This window comes from Salvia hispanica, chromosome 1, assembly GCF_029641045.1.
Source record: "Salvia hispanica isolate PSC_SH4W2 chromosome 1, Shi_PSC_v1, whole genome shotgun sequence".
Taxonomy (NCBI): Eukaryota; Viridiplantae; Streptophyta; class Magnoliopsida; order Lamiales; family Lamiaceae; genus Salvia; species Salvia hispanica.
In genome coordinates, this window is record NC_142692.1 from 23,646,674 (window position 1) to 23,664,290 (window position 17,617).

The 17,617-nt window shown below is 37.1% G+C and overlaps 4 protein-coding genes across 6 annotated transcripts; 1 reads left to right on the forward strand and 3 right to left on the reverse strand.

The window, feature by feature from the left end:
• Positions 1-421: 421 nt before the first annotated feature.
• On the reverse strand, positions 422-2,746 carry LOC125223994 (F-box/kelch-repeat protein At1g57790-like). Of its 2 annotated transcripts, none has more exons than XM_048127320.2 (2): positions 2,585-2,746; positions 422-1,755 (listed from the first exon to the last, which is right to left on the reverse strand). In XM_048127320.2, the coding sequence occupies exons 1-2, from the start codon at positions 2,617-2,619 to the stop codon at positions 666-668; spliced, it is 1,125 nt and encodes a 374-aa protein (XP_047983277.1). In that variant the 5' UTR covers positions 2,620-2,746; the 3' UTR covers positions 422-665. The 2 variants fall into 2 exon arrangements, with proteins under 2 accessions (XP_047983277.1, XP_088918638.1); XM_089062512.1 differs by lacking the exon at positions 2,585-2,746 and adding an exon at positions 2,370-2,506.
• A 1,453-nt stretch (positions 2,747-4,199) lies between these two features.
• Positions 4,200-5,436, forward strand: LOC125220005 (uncharacterized). The gene has a single exon (XM_048122112.2). It carries the CDS (start codon positions 4,370-4,372, stop codon positions 5,099-5,101), a length of 732 nt encoding a protein of 243 aa, XP_047978069.2. The 5' UTR covers positions 4,200-4,369; the 3' UTR covers positions 5,102-5,436.
• Positions 5,437-10,401: 4,965 nt separating this feature from the next.
• LOC125223609 (alpha carbonic anhydrase 1, chloroplastic-like) lies at positions 10,402-11,960 on the reverse strand. The gene is made up of 6 exons (XM_048126826.2): positions 11,804-11,960; positions 11,507-11,724; positions 11,322-11,428; positions 11,152-11,254; positions 10,884-11,066; positions 10,402-10,806 (listed from the first exon to the last, which is right to left on the reverse strand). Exons 1-6 carry the CDS (start codon positions 11,886-11,888, stop codon positions 10,684-10,686), a joined length of 819 nt encoding a protein of 272 aa, XP_047982783.1. The 5' UTR covers positions 11,889-11,960; the 3' UTR covers positions 10,402-10,683.
• A 353-nt stretch (positions 11,961-12,313) lies between these two features.
• Positions 12,314-15,159, reverse strand: LOC125223608 (Thioredoxin family protein). Of its 2 annotated transcripts, XM_048126822.2 has the most exons (12): positions 14,811-15,158; positions 14,664-14,728; positions 14,525-14,597; positions 14,412-14,430; positions 14,209-14,328; positions 13,747-13,816; positions 13,523-13,566; positions 13,386-13,427; positions 13,004-13,063; positions 12,757-12,824; positions 12,591-12,648; positions 12,314-12,515 (listed from the first exon to the last, which is right to left on the reverse strand). In XM_048126822.2, the coding sequence occupies exons 1-12, from the start codon at positions 15,041-15,043 to the stop codon at positions 12,426-12,428; spliced, it is 942 nt and encodes a 313-aa protein (XP_047982779.1). In that variant the 5' UTR covers positions 15,044-15,158; the 3' UTR covers positions 12,314-12,425. The 2 variants fall into 2 exon arrangements, with proteins under 2 accessions (XP_047982779.1, XP_047982781.1); XM_048126824.2 differs by lacking the exon at positions 13,386-13,427 and having other exon boundaries at positions 14,811-15,159.
• Positions 15,160-17,617: the final 2,458 nt, after the last annotated feature.

Consider the following 17,617-nt stretch of genomic DNA (forward strand, 5'->3'; position numbering starts at 1 on the left):
TTTTTCCAAAACTCCCTTTTAGTATGATCTGGATATTCTGTTCTTAAACTTGGTTATACGCTAATTTGGAATCTCACTATATTCTTCAGAAACATTGATAAAATTATAAAGCACTAGAATTTGAATAAAACTAATCTAAGGATTACACCATGTGAAATACAGAAAGTAGCTACTCTGCTAACTTCCATTCATATTGATGAAAATACTTGTTCCATCATGTCAGAATATGGCAATTTGACGCAGAGTTAATGGATATGCTTTGCTTCAGTATCTACCAGTTAGCAAGATTGATCTGTACAAATATTAGTCAGAAGAACTCCTACTTCTGTTCTTGTCGAAAGCACATCAAAACCTAAAGCATGATAAAATTAAGCAGAACACATTGGCAATAACTCATCTGAGTCGATGATGGTGCAACAGAAAAAGCAGAACAATCTTTTAATAAGGAAAGTATGGAATAAATCTCTAATGTCACAACTCACAATCATGTATTACAGCAATATTTCAAAGTCTAGCTATAGTCTACATACTAATTACATTATGGAATAAAATGAGAACAAATGATGTACTAAGGTAGGTTAGCTACATGAGGGATAACTATCGAGCATGGTCAATTTTTGAATAGCAAAGAAGTGAACTTACTTTGAACTCTATAACTGCAACCATTAAAGAAATGTTGAGAGGTCTTCAGGCGGTTCGATCCAAATACTCTCAAAAGGATCTTGCTCCCCCCAATCATAATGTTGCTTCCGTGGATAGTACCTCCCATCTTTGAGTGAATATGAAACACACTGTTTTCCATAAAATCGAACCTTTGAGAAATAGACATTATTTGTCATTGTTCCAAGAAGATCTGTCCTAGCATGGGAAGAAAAAAAGTTAGCAAATAGTGACATGCCTCCCAAAGTTTGCATCTCAACCCATACTTTATTTGTCTGGTCCAACTTATAAATCACCGGGTTTATTGCAGCGCAAGTGTATATGACAAATATATCCCCATTATGCTCTGCCATAAATTTGCCTTTCCACCAATTATTGACGGAGAAATTCTCTGGGCATTTAGGAGGTGGCACAGACTGAACGGCCCAAGTGCTTTTTTCAGGGTCATAAACCCCAAGCGAGCCAGTGAGACTCAAACAGTAGAAATGACCCTGGCAGTAAACTTGCTTATTCCAAATGCTGCTAACAAATGGCATACGGTTTTGGCAGTTCACAGTGGTCCATTCAGTTTTCCCAGGACGACACGTGCTAACCGTGACTATGGTGGGGCTGACAGGCTTAATTGTGAAAAGGATACAGCTAGGAGATGTTGGAGCAGCAGAGAAAGTAACTATCTGATACGTTCCTTCTAGCTCAGGCAAATTGATGATTTCCCGCGTGTAAGGGCAACAGAAAAATATGGACTGCGATCTAGGTTTGTATAGCAGCAACCAACCATCCTTCGCACAGCAAACCCTAGAACCATCTAGCTCTGGCAACTCAAGCCAATATGATTTGCGCTGAGAAGGGTCATAAAACTTGTGCAAGTTTCCTTGTTTTGGGAAGAACATAAGCCATGGAGGCTTATTGGCCATTCTGACAGAAACAGCAATAGCTAGCCATTCTTTGCAAACAGCAGAAGCACGAATATTGTCCCTCAAGCTTAACTTAGAAAAAATAACTTCCAAAATCTCTGTTGGGAGCTGCAATTGTGTTAGTTGCGCATCTCTCTGCCCCTTTGAAACTTGTCCGTTGCCTCTTCTTGTTTCAGACAGCCTACACCCACGAAATTTCGTAAGGTAAAGTCACACCATTTTAAGCATTGCTACTTCACTAGTAGGCTAGATAACAATGCAATATTAGAAGATTGCCTCTGCAGTATACGGTCCAAAAAAGAAACTAGATAATTCTCAGTAGTGAGAGTTAATACCCTGATTCCAACAGCGATATACATTATGGCCATATCAACAAAAAGACCTATGAGAGTTAAAGGATGCGTATAGCAATTGAATGGTCGAGGATTTATAGTCACATATAAATTATCGCAGCAGCAAAAACGAGAGTTAATACCCTGATTCCAACAGTGATATACATTGTAGCTATATCAACAAAGACCTGTTACCATGGACAAATTTCCTTACATGTTCAACGAAGCTCAAACTGGGTGAGAAAAACCTAATCCATCCATCCAAGAACATTAATTTTGTTAAGCTAAATTCTCTTAATTGTCTTTCTAATGAAATATGTCTAATTTTCCACTAACAATATTTCAACCACGTTTTCTCTCTACCAAGATTATTTTTAGTGGATGGTAGGGTTTTGGATTTAACACAAAGATGAAAACAGTATGATGGATCAGAGACAAAAAAAAAGGTGCATTATCAAATTACCCAATCGCATTCTTGATTCTTCTCAGACACTCAAATGTGATCGCACAATTGAAAATATTCAAGAAAATACAATTATAGTATACAATTCGTGCATGCGTCAATCACCAATTCACCCCCAAACCCACATACTAGGGCAACGAAAACCCCTTATTTCACGTAATTCAGATAAGTAGCAGTGTGAGTCCATGACTGAAAAAAAGTTTAGATAAACTCACAACTTCGTCTTTTTTCTTCTTCTTCTTCCAGCCATAATTGGCGAAACCAGATAGAATTTCACGGGAAAGTAATGTTCTCTTCGTTTTGGGTTTCAGTGTTGTGTGTTTCCTGTGAAAAAAGTAAGGAGACGAGGATTATGGAGAACATAGTAACTATGATGTGTTATATGTTATATGTTTACACACAAATTCTTCAAATTGAATTTTATATCAAATATTTCATTTTATTGAACGTAGAATTTGGAATTGAAATATTATTCAATTCCATAAAATTCTAATTCTAATTTCATATACCAAACAAACCCTTAAAGAATTTTAACTCTTACATACTTTTGCTTCTTAAAATATTTGAGCATGATTTGCTAGGAACAACAACTTATAGTAGATGAATCAAGTTTCCAACCAGATCAATAAAACGATACTGGTTGTACCTACTTATTTTTAGTCATAAACCAATCTCCTCTGTTTCATCCTTTTAGTTGAGCTCCTTTATACGAGATCACACACACGAACTCTATATATTGTACTCAACTACAACTATATTCCTAGATTCTTACATTATTAATGAATCACATAATGTATTAAAATGTTTCGAAACATGATACATGCCATCTAGCATGTTGAAAGTCTACCTCTTTCTTGCATTTTATTAATTGGACACCAAGCAACAACAATAGTATTGATTGATCAATTATTATTGATTCGGAGCTTCTTTGTTTTTACCCAGAAAAGTAGTACTAGTATGTGCAGAGATTTTGGACAATTACCACCCTACCATCACATGTTGTGATTGGAACACATGCATAATTTGCAACAGGTTTTCAATAGAATTATTTATCTACTATATAAGTCGAGTATTTGAGTAAACACGTAATCAGACTCATACGAATGTTAATTACCATGGTTATATACATAAAACATTTTTGCTTTTCAGGATAAAACATTGTAGTACAAGTCGAGTTAGTGGTTAGATAGTAAAACACTAAAAATGGAACGCTATGCAAGATACCATCATTAATCATTAGTTTATTCATGTTTTATCCCCTTTTAGGACTTCCAGCCTAGGAAGAGGGTCGGAGTCAGATTATAACTCCATTACTAAATCCAAGTTTATGTTGTTTTAAGACAGTGAATTCGAGGAAGAGAGTCGGAGTCGGATTATAACTCCATTACTAAATCCAAGTTTATTGATGTTTTGAGACAGTGAATTCGGGCCTATCTTATGATAGTAAAAAATATCATAAAATAGTGTGCATGAGATGAACGAAAATAAAAATATGATACTCTCACTATCTCACAAGAGTATGTACTTTTGATTCAGCACGAGTTTTAATGCACAAATATTGGTAAAATAAAAGAAACGTAGAAAGAAAAAGTAAAGTATTGTTAGTGGAGAATAAGTCCAAACTCATTAAAAAGAATTTTTTTTTCTAAAATTAAAAAATGCGTTCTCTCATGGAACCGACTAAAAATGAATGAATGCATATTATCGTGGGAAGGGGTATCTATTTTGATGACACTGATATTTCAAAATTTATGCGTATAATTATATTTTCGTACGAACAAACAGGCCTTAGAGAGAAGATACTCTACCCCAACTAAAATCAGCGGTCAAGCCCAACCACCAAAAATGCCAATTAGTAAAACCGGTAATTACTAAATTCAATCTCATTTTTCTTGCCTCTATAATTCTCTTATGCTTCCTACATCCGATCGCACTTATATAATCCTTATTCTTCCAATCCAACCATTTCCAAAACATCTGCCGTTAAAAATATTCTTATAATGCCTCAAGTTGATCTGGAAACCCTAGTGGCGGCCTGCGCCGGCGGAGGAAACGACCGGAAAATAACCTGCGAAACCCTCGCTGCCGACGACGACAACGCCGCGACGTCAGACATCCCGCCGGAGTCGTTCTGGCTATCGAAAGACGCAGAATACGAGTGGTTCGACCGGAACGCGTTTTACGAGCGAAAGGATTCAACCAGAGGCAACTCCAATTCAATTTCAAGTTCAACCCACCACGCTGCTGCTAGTGCTACCTCCAACTCCAATCCCCAGGGGAGCTTCAAGTCTATCATCGGCCTGCCGAAAACACAAAAAACCGCCTTCGTCGAGTCCAAACGCCGCGCCTGCAAACCGCCCAACATAAGGTTGTTTCCCAAGCGGTCCGGTTCGTCTGCAGGGAAACCGACGGCTGAACCGGGTTCACCCAAGGTCTCCTGCATGGGGAGGGTCAGATCTAAGCGAGCCCGGCGACGGTCCAACTCCATCAGAAAGACAAACGATAAACCGGCTGAGAAGAAGAAAACCGGGCTCTACTCGAAGGTGATGAGCCTGTTCGGGTCGAAGAAGAAGGCGCCCAGGTCAGGGAGCCGGAGAGTGATGGAGAGTATCCACGAACCGGCGCGGATAAGCGTGAGTGTGAAAGCACCGGTTTGTAGCGAACCGCCCGGTTTGGGTGGGATGACCCGGTTTGCATCGGGGAGGCGGCCGAGGAGTTCAATCCAGCTGTGAGGTGACACAAAGTCTTCGGGTAGATCGGAATATTGGAGTTGTTGCGTGACGTGGCAGCTTGCATAACTGTTTCCAGATATGCCATTTTCTTGACGCCTTTCGTTTTCTTTTCTTTTTAAAAATGCTTGTTCATGGTAAGATTTTTGAGTTGGTGAATATAGGTAAGAAATATCAAATTATATACGAGCGGTGGTAAATATACTTTTTTTTTTTTTTTTGTGTTACAATTGTAATTTCTTCTGCTTAATAGTACTTTATTCTCTACTTCAATAATCAATCATGTGCAGTGCTTCAAATTAGTCCATTATATAAAAAGGGATCTTGTTTGCATGTTATATATGATTTACATCTTAAAATTATATTATAGTTTCTATCTATTTGAAGGGGTAGAGATTTTACTTTTTAGATCAAATTTACCAACAAAATGTTTTTGCCATATCCAGGCTTGCAGTTGGACAATTATAAATGCTTTGACCGGCTAGAACGATCCGGGATTTTTTTGCCCTATCAAACTAATTTTGATTTAGATATTGATTACTTACAATATATTAGTCTCTCTTTACGTTAACTATCTAAATTCAAACATATTCACACACATTATATGAGTATAACTAATCAATACTACCCCGGATTACATGTCCAATTGACTCAATATAGTATTAAAAATATATTCCTTGAAAATTTTATCTCATTTTTCCATTTTCGTCCGTTCTCCAAAATTTGTCTCATTTCACTTTTACTATTTTTGGTAGTGAACTATATATTCCACTAACTCATTCATACTCACATTTTATTATAAAACTAATATATAAAAGTAGGACCCACAATTCACTAACCTTTTCAACTCACTTTCCATTACATTTCTTAAAACTCTTGCCGAGTCAAAGTGGGACAAATTTTGGGGAACGGAGGTAGTATAAAATCGAATTAGTGAATATAAATTATTGGAATGTGTATCGTACTTTAATATAATAAAATAGTGATACGAGATTTTAGGAGATTTTGTTTTGTATTTAAATGAAGAGTGATAAACTATATTTTTATATATTAATATGAGAGAGAACTTTTAAAAAAATGATATGTGATCTCTTGTGTGCAACAAACTAAAAAGAAGAGTGTGACATCTATCTTAGACCATCTCCAACCATACACCAAAAATGAGTTTTGGTGTAAAATCTTCTCCAACCATACACCAAAATCAAATTCATTTTTAGGTTTGTTTGTGAAACAACACCATATATATTTGGTGTTATCGCAAAAGTTTTATGAGACAAAAACTCAAAAATGGTGTAAATCTTGAATTTGATGTAAATGGTTAGAGTAAAATTATTTTTTGGTGTGACATATACTAAAAAATGGGTTTGAATTTGGTTTAAATAATTCGAGATGACCTTAGGACAACGAGAGTATTAATTTAGTGAGTTAGTGGAATATACTATCTCTGTAGCAAAAATAATACTCCTTCCATCCACCTGTCGTTGAGTCGCATTTCTTTATTTTTTCTCTTACCTTATTCTCTCTTTATTTTATTATATTTTCTATTTTAACTATTTTAAAATAATTTTTTTAGATCTCGTGCCTAATTAAAAGAAATGTCTCTATTACATAAGGGCGAATTGAATATGAATAATAAGTTAGTAGAGTAAAGCATCCAAAGGGCGAATTGAATATGAATAATAAGTTAGTAGAGTATAGCATCCATGATAAAAAGAAAGAATAAGATAAAAAGAAAGAATAAAATTAACGCAGAGCTAAAATGTAACTATATTAATTTAAAATTTGTGATGATCCAATTTTAAGCTGAAGATGAACTTAATAAAATTGAAATCAAGAAATGAATAGTAAAACTAGACATAAAATTAAAAAATAAAAAATAAAAAATAAAAAATAAAAATCAAATGAAAGTAGTACAGTACTAACTTTGATGGCACGCAGGAACGAAAAAAAAAACTAGAGTAGTTTTGATATTGAGAAATAAATAATGGCATTAACAAAACATTCCTAATAGAGATCAATAGGACGGCACACAGGAAATAAAAGCAAGGGCAAGGATACACAGATTTCTCCCACGTTAATACAAGAAAAATAATATTCAACTTGGACTATCTTTTTCTTCTTTTACATTTATAATGAAATTAAAAAAATTAGGAAAACTTGTTGACTAATTAACTTATTTGATTAATCATCTTTCATTTTCCTCTAAACTGTAGTAGTCTTCACGGTAGGTATAAGATTAATGCAGTAAGCATGAGCTTATCTTCAAAATCAATATCGTAAATAAAGGGTAATTGAATCGAGATTGAGTAAATATTCATTCAAGATTGATTGACTTATAATTGAATCAGACTCATGTTTAGTTTATCAAATAGGTCGAAGACATGTGAGTCTAATCGATCACATAATTATTAAATTTAGCTAGATAAATACTCTTACTGCATTCGTTTATACTCCATATATTAAATTAATGGTCGTTAAAATCTCGACTAGCTAATGTATTTAAATTCAGGTGAACTTATTGATACTACAAAATTTAATGTAACTAATTAAATTGCATCCCAACAAATTAAAACAGAATCACCAAACAAACTCTAAATATTAGGACTGAAAACTCCTAAACTCGACTCATTAAATATAATGGACGATCTTCAATTGCCAATACGATGATTTTGTGCCAGCTCGAATGTCAATTCTTTACAAAATACATTATGAGAAAGACATCCAGCACTAGTGCAGCATACCAAATGGCAGTATTGCATAATTACCTTAAAAATCATGCAACTGGTTAGTATATTTATTGAAATTATTGACTGGAGGTATAGTGTGGGTGTGGCGCTTTCAATCAATCAATAGGAAAAATTATGACCCAAACATTATTGTTCTTGACTTTGTCATGGAACGAGATAACGCATGATAGATTTAAATGAAATACATGATACTACATTAAGGGCATGTTTGTTTATCAGGATTTTATTTGGAAAAAGAATTTGACTTTTTTTATTTTTCAATTGATTTTTTAATTAAATTAAAAAAGTAATTAAAATTATGAAAACAAAAAAGAAAGTACTAGTACAAGTTTTCAAGATTCTGATTCTTCGATTTTTTTAGGTATTTTTTTCCCCATGTTTAAGAATTCTTGCATATGGAGATGAGATTGATCATGATAATTTTTTTCTTAAATCAGAACATAACTATATTGGTTCACAAATATATTGATATCAGTTGTCATCATAAAACATATATCCTCTGTCCCACAAGAGTATGCACTTTTGGCAATAGAGATGACAGTTCATGACTGGATTTAAAGGCACGCACCCAACGATCATTCTCGAAGTCATTGCTGACCAGCCCCTGTGGATTTGACACGGTGTAGCCCATTTTCAACAAGCAATGCATGTGTTTGGGCCCGACCATCGACTCAAAGCCAACGACAACCAGCATTATATGAGCTACTATTTGGCTAATGGGATATACCCGAGGTGGCCCGTAATTTTGAAAATGATTAGATGCCCAACTGAGCCAAAAAGAGCTTATTGTGCACAACAGCAAGAGGAAAAACCTCATGCGTGACCAAATTATCAAATATCGATTGTTCAACACATGAATTTGAGCTTTTAGGGGCCGTTTGGTGGCTATGTTACAGCAAGTTATAAGCTCTTATCTAGCTTTAACCGTGTGTTTCGTGCTTATATTAATTTCCTTAATTAATATCTCGTGTTACTTTTATGGCTCTGAGAAGCCCGCCTTGAAGCCTATGTTTTAATGTACTTAATTAAGTAATTCACCCACAATTTTGGGGGCAATTATTGTCTTTTTTGCAGAGCAGAGGCTGTGTTAAATAATGCACACACGTCAAATTATTTTGTAATAAAAGAAATTAATATTTTAATATTATAAATTAAAAATAAAATAATATGATTGGGTGAAACATCATCCTTGTGCTATCAGCCACAGCAGGGGATTCAAACCAATTTTAATAGGTTTCACTAACAGCTTTGAAAATTGAACCAAGATAGTGGAATAAATTACTAAGATCCTTCTTGGTATGGTGGAATGAAATGAGGGAATGGAATGACATTCCTACCTCCATTCCATTCCTTTGCTTGGTAAATATTTTTGTTGGGAATCACCATTCCATTTCACAATATTCCATCCATTTAGCTAAGGAATGGTCATTCCATTCCATTCCATTTTCCTTTCTTCTTATTTTAAATTTTAACAAAATTATATAAATATTATTTTATATTATATTTAAATTTAATATCATCACAATTTTATAATTTAAAATTTTTTAATAATTGAAAAATCCACACACACACACTACACGCACTTCACATACTACATGCACTTCACACACTTCACACACTACACGAACTACACACACTACACACATTTCACACACTTAAAAATAGAATGCTTGAAATGTGTGAAATGTGAGTAGTCTTTGTAGTGTGTGAAGTGTGTGTATTGTGTGAAGTGCGTGTAGTGTGTGAAGTGTGTGTAGTGTGTGTAGTGTGTGTAGTGCGTGTAGTGTGTGAAGTGTGTGTATTGTGTGAAGTGCATGTAGTGTGTGTAGTGTGTGAAATGTATGTAGTGCGTGTAGTGCGTGAAATGTGTGTAGTGCGTGTAGTGTTTTTTTTTTGGTAGAATCAACGTACTCCCTCCGTCCATAAAAAATAGAGCACATTTGTCATTTTTGGTTGTCCACAAAAAATAGAGCGTATCTAAAAAAGAAAAGTTTTCAACAACTTCTCTCTTACTTTTTCCCTTCTCTCTTACTAATAATATGGATCCCACTTTCCACTAACACTACTTCTCTCTTACTTTTTTCTCTCATCTCTTATTAATAATATGTACCTCACATTCCACTAACATTACTTCTCTTTTACTTTACCAATTCCACATTAAAACTCATTATTAATGAAGGAATAACAATTTCATTCATTTTGCATTCCTTGTGCTTACCAAGCATAAGAATGGAATGGAATTGTCATTCCATTCTCACCTCCATTCCATTCTCCTCTCCATTTCATTTCGTCCTCATTTCATTCTATCATACCAAGAAGCGCAGCGCCGCCTAAGTTGTCCTTTATCTTTCCCACTCACAATTTATGCATGCATATTAAAGTCTACATAAAATATAACATGATATTTTATCTTTGCACCAAACATTGACTAAAGATATTTCAATTTTGTTATTAAATTATCATACATCAATGAGAAATATAACTAGCACAAATCATGATATATATATTCTGGTCGTTATCCCAACTAGACGTTAACACCGATAGTCTACCAAGCGATTGGTCAGCAAAATTGCAAAATTATCATAAAAATGTGACAAAATTATTTGCTTACTCTCTTAAACACTGAATTTAGTCTATTAGGCTTTGCCCGTGACCAGCCCAATTAAAACGAATTCCATCCAATCAAGCACAAAGAATTCGTTTCTTTCTGGGCCGCATAGCATTAACCGTTATATCACAAGACAATGACAATCAGTGCTTTCTAAATAAAGAAATAGTACTAATATTACTATTAGTAGCGACATGTTTAATATAAGTACATAATAGAAGATGTGAGTATTAATCCTGGTAAAGATGGACGTGTCGTGCATTGAGTGGCTGACAAGGCCTGGCGTTGTTCTTGCATCTGATGTCGAGTGGAGCTTTGAGAGCTGCTACTTGTTGTTTAGATATATATCTCGGCTGTATATAACATACAGAAATGATGATAAATAAAGGTTTGATACATGGAAGAGTGAAATTGAATGTATGATTTTGACCTTAGCGATAACAAGATAGATGAGATGCTCGGTGCAAGGAGGAACACTCGAAGACCCTGTGTATTTGTAGTATTTCCTCAGACTTGTCCTTAATTCTGCCGGATGGAATACTCCTACTTGTATTGGCGCTGTCGCCTCGCTGCTTCTGTACTCACTCCCCAGTTCATACAGTTTCTTGTCTATCTGCATTTCATTCATTAATCACTCTACTACAGAGAGACGGAGGGAGTACTACTCTATTGAGTTTCAACTTTCAAGTGTGACTGACCGTTTGAAGAACTGGATCAGGCCGTCCAAGCTGGAAAAGGGTGGCTACTACTAACACTTTGCCATCGTCAGATACATGCACCATGTGAAGCTCTGCCGCAAACCTATATATGCAAGTAACCAAGGAAATTCATTGATCATGTCACTCATCGTATACTACTAGCTAGCTACCTGTTTCCATTGACTCTATGCTCAGATGGCGAATGCCAGTGCATTTGCTTCAACCTATACTGCTTCTCATCCAGACTTATCTCTCCTGAATCATCAGGGTACTCAATCTGCATCACCACAAATCAATTTATATTACTCCCAATTAAGTACAACTGATCTTTATCAAGCTTGAGTAATAATCTTACTGCAACGGTGAACTTATTATCGACCAAAGTGACATTCACAGCTCGGTAATTTCTTATGAGAGGCTTCCACTTGCTGTTTCGAACAGCTCTGGCCGAGACGATGTTAATGGGCGACTGCAGTTTCCCAGTTGCGCAGAGGGAGAAGTTGGGATTCAAACTCGCCCACTTGTCTGGCCCCGTTGCTCCAGAGTATGTGAATTGCAGCGTCTCCTCTACCTCTAAATAATCCAAACATCAAATTTTCTATCTATAAACATATCTACGTAAGTAAATAATATGAAGAGGCAATCATACTACCACTTGTGCTTGTAGTAAAAGCATTTGAGCCGAGAATAATCAGCAGACTAATTGTCCAAGTGAAGAATCCGAACCGAGCAGCCATGGAAATAATATCTAGAGATTTTGAAAGTAGAAATGGTTTGTTATTGATGTAAATATCATATACTACTATATTGCTGAATATAATTGTCACCTTTGAATAATGATGTGTGTGTGACAAACGACAACTTGCATACGTAGACCCACTTCCACTTTCTGAATCTTCTTCGCGCCCTCAACTTTTTTTGTGTGTCGAGAAAGAGACAGCTGACCTTACCTTATCAGATCCAAGGCTTTTTAGGGGTTTCAATTATTAGTCCTAATGTGGACAAATTTTCCTAAAAAAGTGTGGACACGACCACAACCACTCCCAAATTTTCAATATAAGCATGAATTTTGAATTATTGAGTATGCTATCAAGATTCATGATTGATCATTACAGGTGCAAATAAATTGTTTCGTAAGATGTTACTTCATCTCACGCACGAATTCTTTGGAAGAAAGCTGCTTTATATATAATGAATCACAAAAAATATGAAAATTTGTTTGTAGTTACAGTGATTTTCTATCAACACAATAATGTGAACACAATCCTATACACTTAAAGAGCATAAGTTGCCTTTAGATAGTCAACGATTTCTGCACTCTCAAACATCCCCACTCCTGTGTTTGGATCTTCCAAATAAGGGACCTGCTTACACATAAACATATATAAAAAATGATCAAGTTTCCCTAATACGTTTAATATCGGCCAAACGCAAACTACCTGAAAATGTCCAACTCGCTCGAAAAGGATTTGACGTTTCGGGCTGCCCCTAGCACAACTGCAATGTGAAACAAGGAATATAATGGTTATATACGTAAAACATTTCTCCTTGAGTTTGTTTCATGCTTGATCCAGTTATGTCAAGCAGGGCAAAAATGGAGTTTACCTGTGAAGTATGTGAGGTAGCTCCAGCTCCACAAGTACTTCGCGTACGACTTTGCAAAATGGTGATGCCTGAATAGAAGAAAATAATGCCGTTGGGTGTAGGCAATAACGTGGTTCAACTAAAAAGCATATAAATCTACACCACCATTGCTCATATCATTTGGTTTTTTTAGAAAGAGGGATTTCCTCCTGTGATAATATATGCAACTAGAAAAATATTGAAATCTTTAAGATCATCATAATCTGACCTCATACGCCCAAATCTCTAGAGGTTTAGGCGGTAGTTTTGAAGGAGTGTACAAACTGCCCTGCATAGTTAAGTGTAAGTTATGTAAAGCCAAAAACTGATGGAATATATGAGACAAACATTTAGTTTATTTCCGAACTTCATACAATGTTATCCTACAGAGTATTAACATAACATATCATAAGAGGATGTATCCTTTGTGATATCCGCTCAAACTCCATCCTACACCACCTGCTGTGTTTCTGTGATCGGGTAGATATGTGTATGCTTGAAAAAACGTCCGAGTCTCAAATTTCTTCGGAACATTCAGATTAGGTAAGAGAAGGGTATTTTTTTGCATGAATGTATGCCACATGCATGAAAAGAGAAAGGATAAAGTATACCTTCCCAATTCGACCAATCATAGCAAATCCCTCTGTTAAAGTCTACCAAGAACAAATATGCAGGTGGGAAAAATCATTATAGGAAAATGCTCCTTGGTAAGAGAATGAAACTATATAAAAAAGAATGGTTTGCTTACAGTTAAGAGACCAAGAGAGAGCAGCAATGGTACAGTGCCATCACCTGAGACCAAAACAGCAATGGGACATGTACCTTTTTATAAATTTCTTTTTCGAATATTACATAGCATTTCAGTGAATAAACACAACATTCTAAGGTCATCTAATGGTGTAACATTTCATTGAATTTTTTCTTCAGTGAAACAAATTTAAATGGAAGCTAACCAGATTTAGAAAAACATACCATAGTTTCCAACCAGATACTTGATTATGTCATCAGATTCATACATAGAAACTCCTGTGTTTGGGTCCACCTGCAGAAGAAAATATGAAGCTCACTTCCTCCAAAAACGCATGGTGGTTTTAACTTAAAAGCTCAAGAAGTAGTCCACGACGAGAGAGAGTGGCGGACTCAGAGATTAATACCAACAGTCAACTCCAGAACAGTACCATGCATAATGAGACATCTGTTCCAGTAAACAAATAATGATGACATGGCATTTTATACAGCACCTGATTACTAATTGTGCGTGTTAACCTCTGGAAGTCCTTTTGAGTTATAAATGACAGATATCATATTCTTGATTATGGACATTTTACCCTAAATATCGGAAGAAGGTTACATGATACGCAAGAAGATTAAGCATTAGGCAGTTGTATCTTAACAGAATAGCTTCATGTGATGTGAAAAGTGTAATGGTCTAACCATGTAGGGAAACAGCTGTTTGCCACCCATTTGGGAAACCTTGGGACGAAAGTTTGGGCCATTTCTTGGACAAGGATAATACAAGACATCAAGATCCAAAACTGCAACAATTTCTCGAACCTGTGATGATGAAATGAAGTGTGAGTTGGTGCTATAAAAATATACTAGTAGCGAGATATGTACTTATATTATTGTGAAGATACCTTGCGACAAAATGGGCAGCTGGCGGCATTCCCATCATAAGCGACATGGAAACATACACGCTTATTTTTGTTTAAGAGATGAATATAAGAGAGTAATTTAGGAAAAGGAGTACCCTTCAAATTCATAAATCTCAATTGGCTTCTCAGGGCGAGGGCCTAACTTTGAAGTCTCCTTCAACTTAAAGCCTGAATAAGAGTGGATTTTCAGAGAAATACCATTCATTCCAATAGTGAAGAATATAGGAAAGATACCAGCAAATCCTAGAGCATACTGATCAGGTGGAATCTCCGATGCTGGCACGAGGTTCACAGAATACCTGTCACGTGATGAAGTCATAAATTGTTTGAAATTGAGCACAACAAAGTAAAAATAAATAAATGAAATAGGAGAGGAGATACCCGGAGACAAGCACACTAGTGGTGAGGCGAAAGAGCAAAGCGAGAGAAGCCCCCATAATGTCGAAAACCCTATCGGGGCGGATGGAGAATGGTTTGGGCGAAGGCGCCTTGAAATTGGGCGGCGGAGATATCGATGCTGATAACTTCACCCTGAATACTCCGCCGTTGCTGCCTCTGTTTGACGACACCGGCCAGAATGCAGGAGCCGCAGTGTAGGTCAACATTCCGGCCATGGTTATGCTGAGCAATGGCGCAGAGTGATATTTGGAGTTCAACCGACCGCTTGTGGCCTCAAACACGACAGCTGATACACTTAATTAATCACCAGCTTTTCAATACGAAACCGGATAGTATTTTTTTATCAAAATTTGCAGACGTTACAAATTTAATGGTTTTGTTAGGTTGGGCTCATTTCATTTCCCAGATTCGGCTCCGAATAAAATAACATGTGTTTTGGGCTATAGGATTTTAATAACTGGACCGAACTAAATAGGGGACTTTCATTGTATGACTATTTTTAATTTTGACCAAGGAAAAAGGAGTGGGTTGGCTAGTGTATGTGGGTTGGCTATTTAAGTGGCTGAATCAGAAATTAAAATATGTCGCTGCTGAAATTTTTAAAAAATATTTAATTCTATATAATATAATTTTTATTACAAAGTTGAAAAAAATAAAATATTCTCTACTGTGACCGTATCTCAAAACTTCACGACGCTTTTGATATGAACAAAAAAATTAATATTTTTATTAAATATAAATTTATAAATAGTACGCAGTACTTACTCCCTCCGTCCACGAAAATTTGTCCCAGTTTTCCATTTCCGTCCGTCCCCCAAAATTTGTCTCATTTCACTTTTACCATTTTTGGTAGTGGACCTCATATTCCACTAACTCATTCTTACTTACATTTTATTATAAAACTAATACTTTAAAAGTAGGACCCACATCCCACCAACTTTTTCAACTCACTTTCCATTACTTTTTTTAAAACCCGTGCCCGGTCAAACCGGGACGAATTTTCGTGGACGGAGGGAGTATAATTTTATTTATGAAAACATAAGTGAAAATTTTGACTTCGGAGATTATAAATAGGCCAGCCACAATGGTAAATAGGTCAGACATAAGCTAGTCTATTTCTCCTCCTGCCACATTATCCGGCACTAAAATTCCTCCTGCCACATCATCAGGACAAACATCTGGACAAGCAATAGGCTAGCCACAGGCTAGCCACATCATTAGCCCTATTAAAAAAAATAACTAAACTTACGGAATTAAACAAAAACTGCAGAATTAAACATACAACACATATACGGGAAAATTCATTAATTTCATTAAAATTTAAAAAATTACATTAATTAAAAAAATACCATAATAAAAAAAATACATAAAACCAAAAAAACTATCGATGTGCAGTCCTCCGCGCCCACAACTCTTCAATTAAATCCTTTTGGAGTTGGATATGCACATCCACTTGGCGCATGTCGGCATGTGCCTGGAGGCGGACGGCTTCATCGTGAGGTACCCCCCTTCGTACATTGGGGGTGGTCACGCCGTGGCTTGGACCGGCTTCATCGTCATTGGCCCAATTAGTCAGTTGTACACCTTCATCTTCGACTATCATGTTGTGCATGATAATACAGACGTACATTATAGAAGCAATGCAGTCGACATGCCACAAACGCGTTGAACCCCTAATTGCCACCCATCGGGACTGGATTGGAGCACACCAAATGCGCGCTCCACGCCCTTGCGCGCCGACTCCTGCCGTTCCGCAAAGTAGGCCTTCCTGTCCTCATTTGCGCATCTGATCGTCTTCACAAAGACGGGCCACCTAGGTATATCCCATCCGCCAAGTAGTAGCCCAAATCATGCCGGTTGCCGTTGGCGACAAAACTGATGGACGGACCGACGCCCTGGCGCTGCTCGTTGAAAAGGGGCAACGAGTTGAGGACGTTGAGGTCGTTGTTCGACCCGGCTACCCCAAAATACGCATGCCAAATCCACAGCCGATAATCAGCTACGGCCTCGAGGATCATCGTGGGATTATTTCCCTTGTAGCCGGTGGTGTAGAACCCCTTCCAGGCAGCGGGACAGTTCTTCCACTCCCAATGCATACAATCTATGCTGCCTAACATCCCCCGGGAACCCATGCTTCTTCCCATGCATCTGCATCAGATCCCGACAGTCTGTCGGGGTAGGGCTTCGAAGATACTGATCCTTGAATATTTCAACGACGCCCTCACAGAAATGCTTCAGACACTTCAGGGCAGACGTCTCACTGATGTGGAGGTACTCGTCCCACATATCTGTCGCGCCTCCGTAGGCCAACTGCCTGATTGCCGCAGTGCACTTTTGAATAGGGGTGTGGCCGGGTCTGCCAGCCGCATTGTGCCTCAAGCAGAAGCACTTATATCGACGCTCCAAAGCATCAACGATACGCATAAACAGCTCCATGCGCATCCTAAAACGCCGCCTGAACATGTTGGCGCTAAACCGCGGCTGCTCTGCAAAGTAGTCGTCATATAGCCGCTGATGTGCAGCTACGTGATCCCGAGCAATCACTGCTCGGCGGTGGACAATGGGTGGAGGTCGAGGTACCGCCGGCTGCATAGCCCTTTGTAGCAGCCGGTCTATCTCACCCTCCGTATATGCCTCTAATGCTTCGCCCATTTGCCGTTCGTACTCCTCATCACTACTACCACTACTACCACCCGCGTTACTCATTTCGCGTTGTTGCTCTTGTACAGAAATTAAGAGAGATAGAAAACTCGTTAAAACAAGTGGTGCGAATGAAAATGACGTGAAAA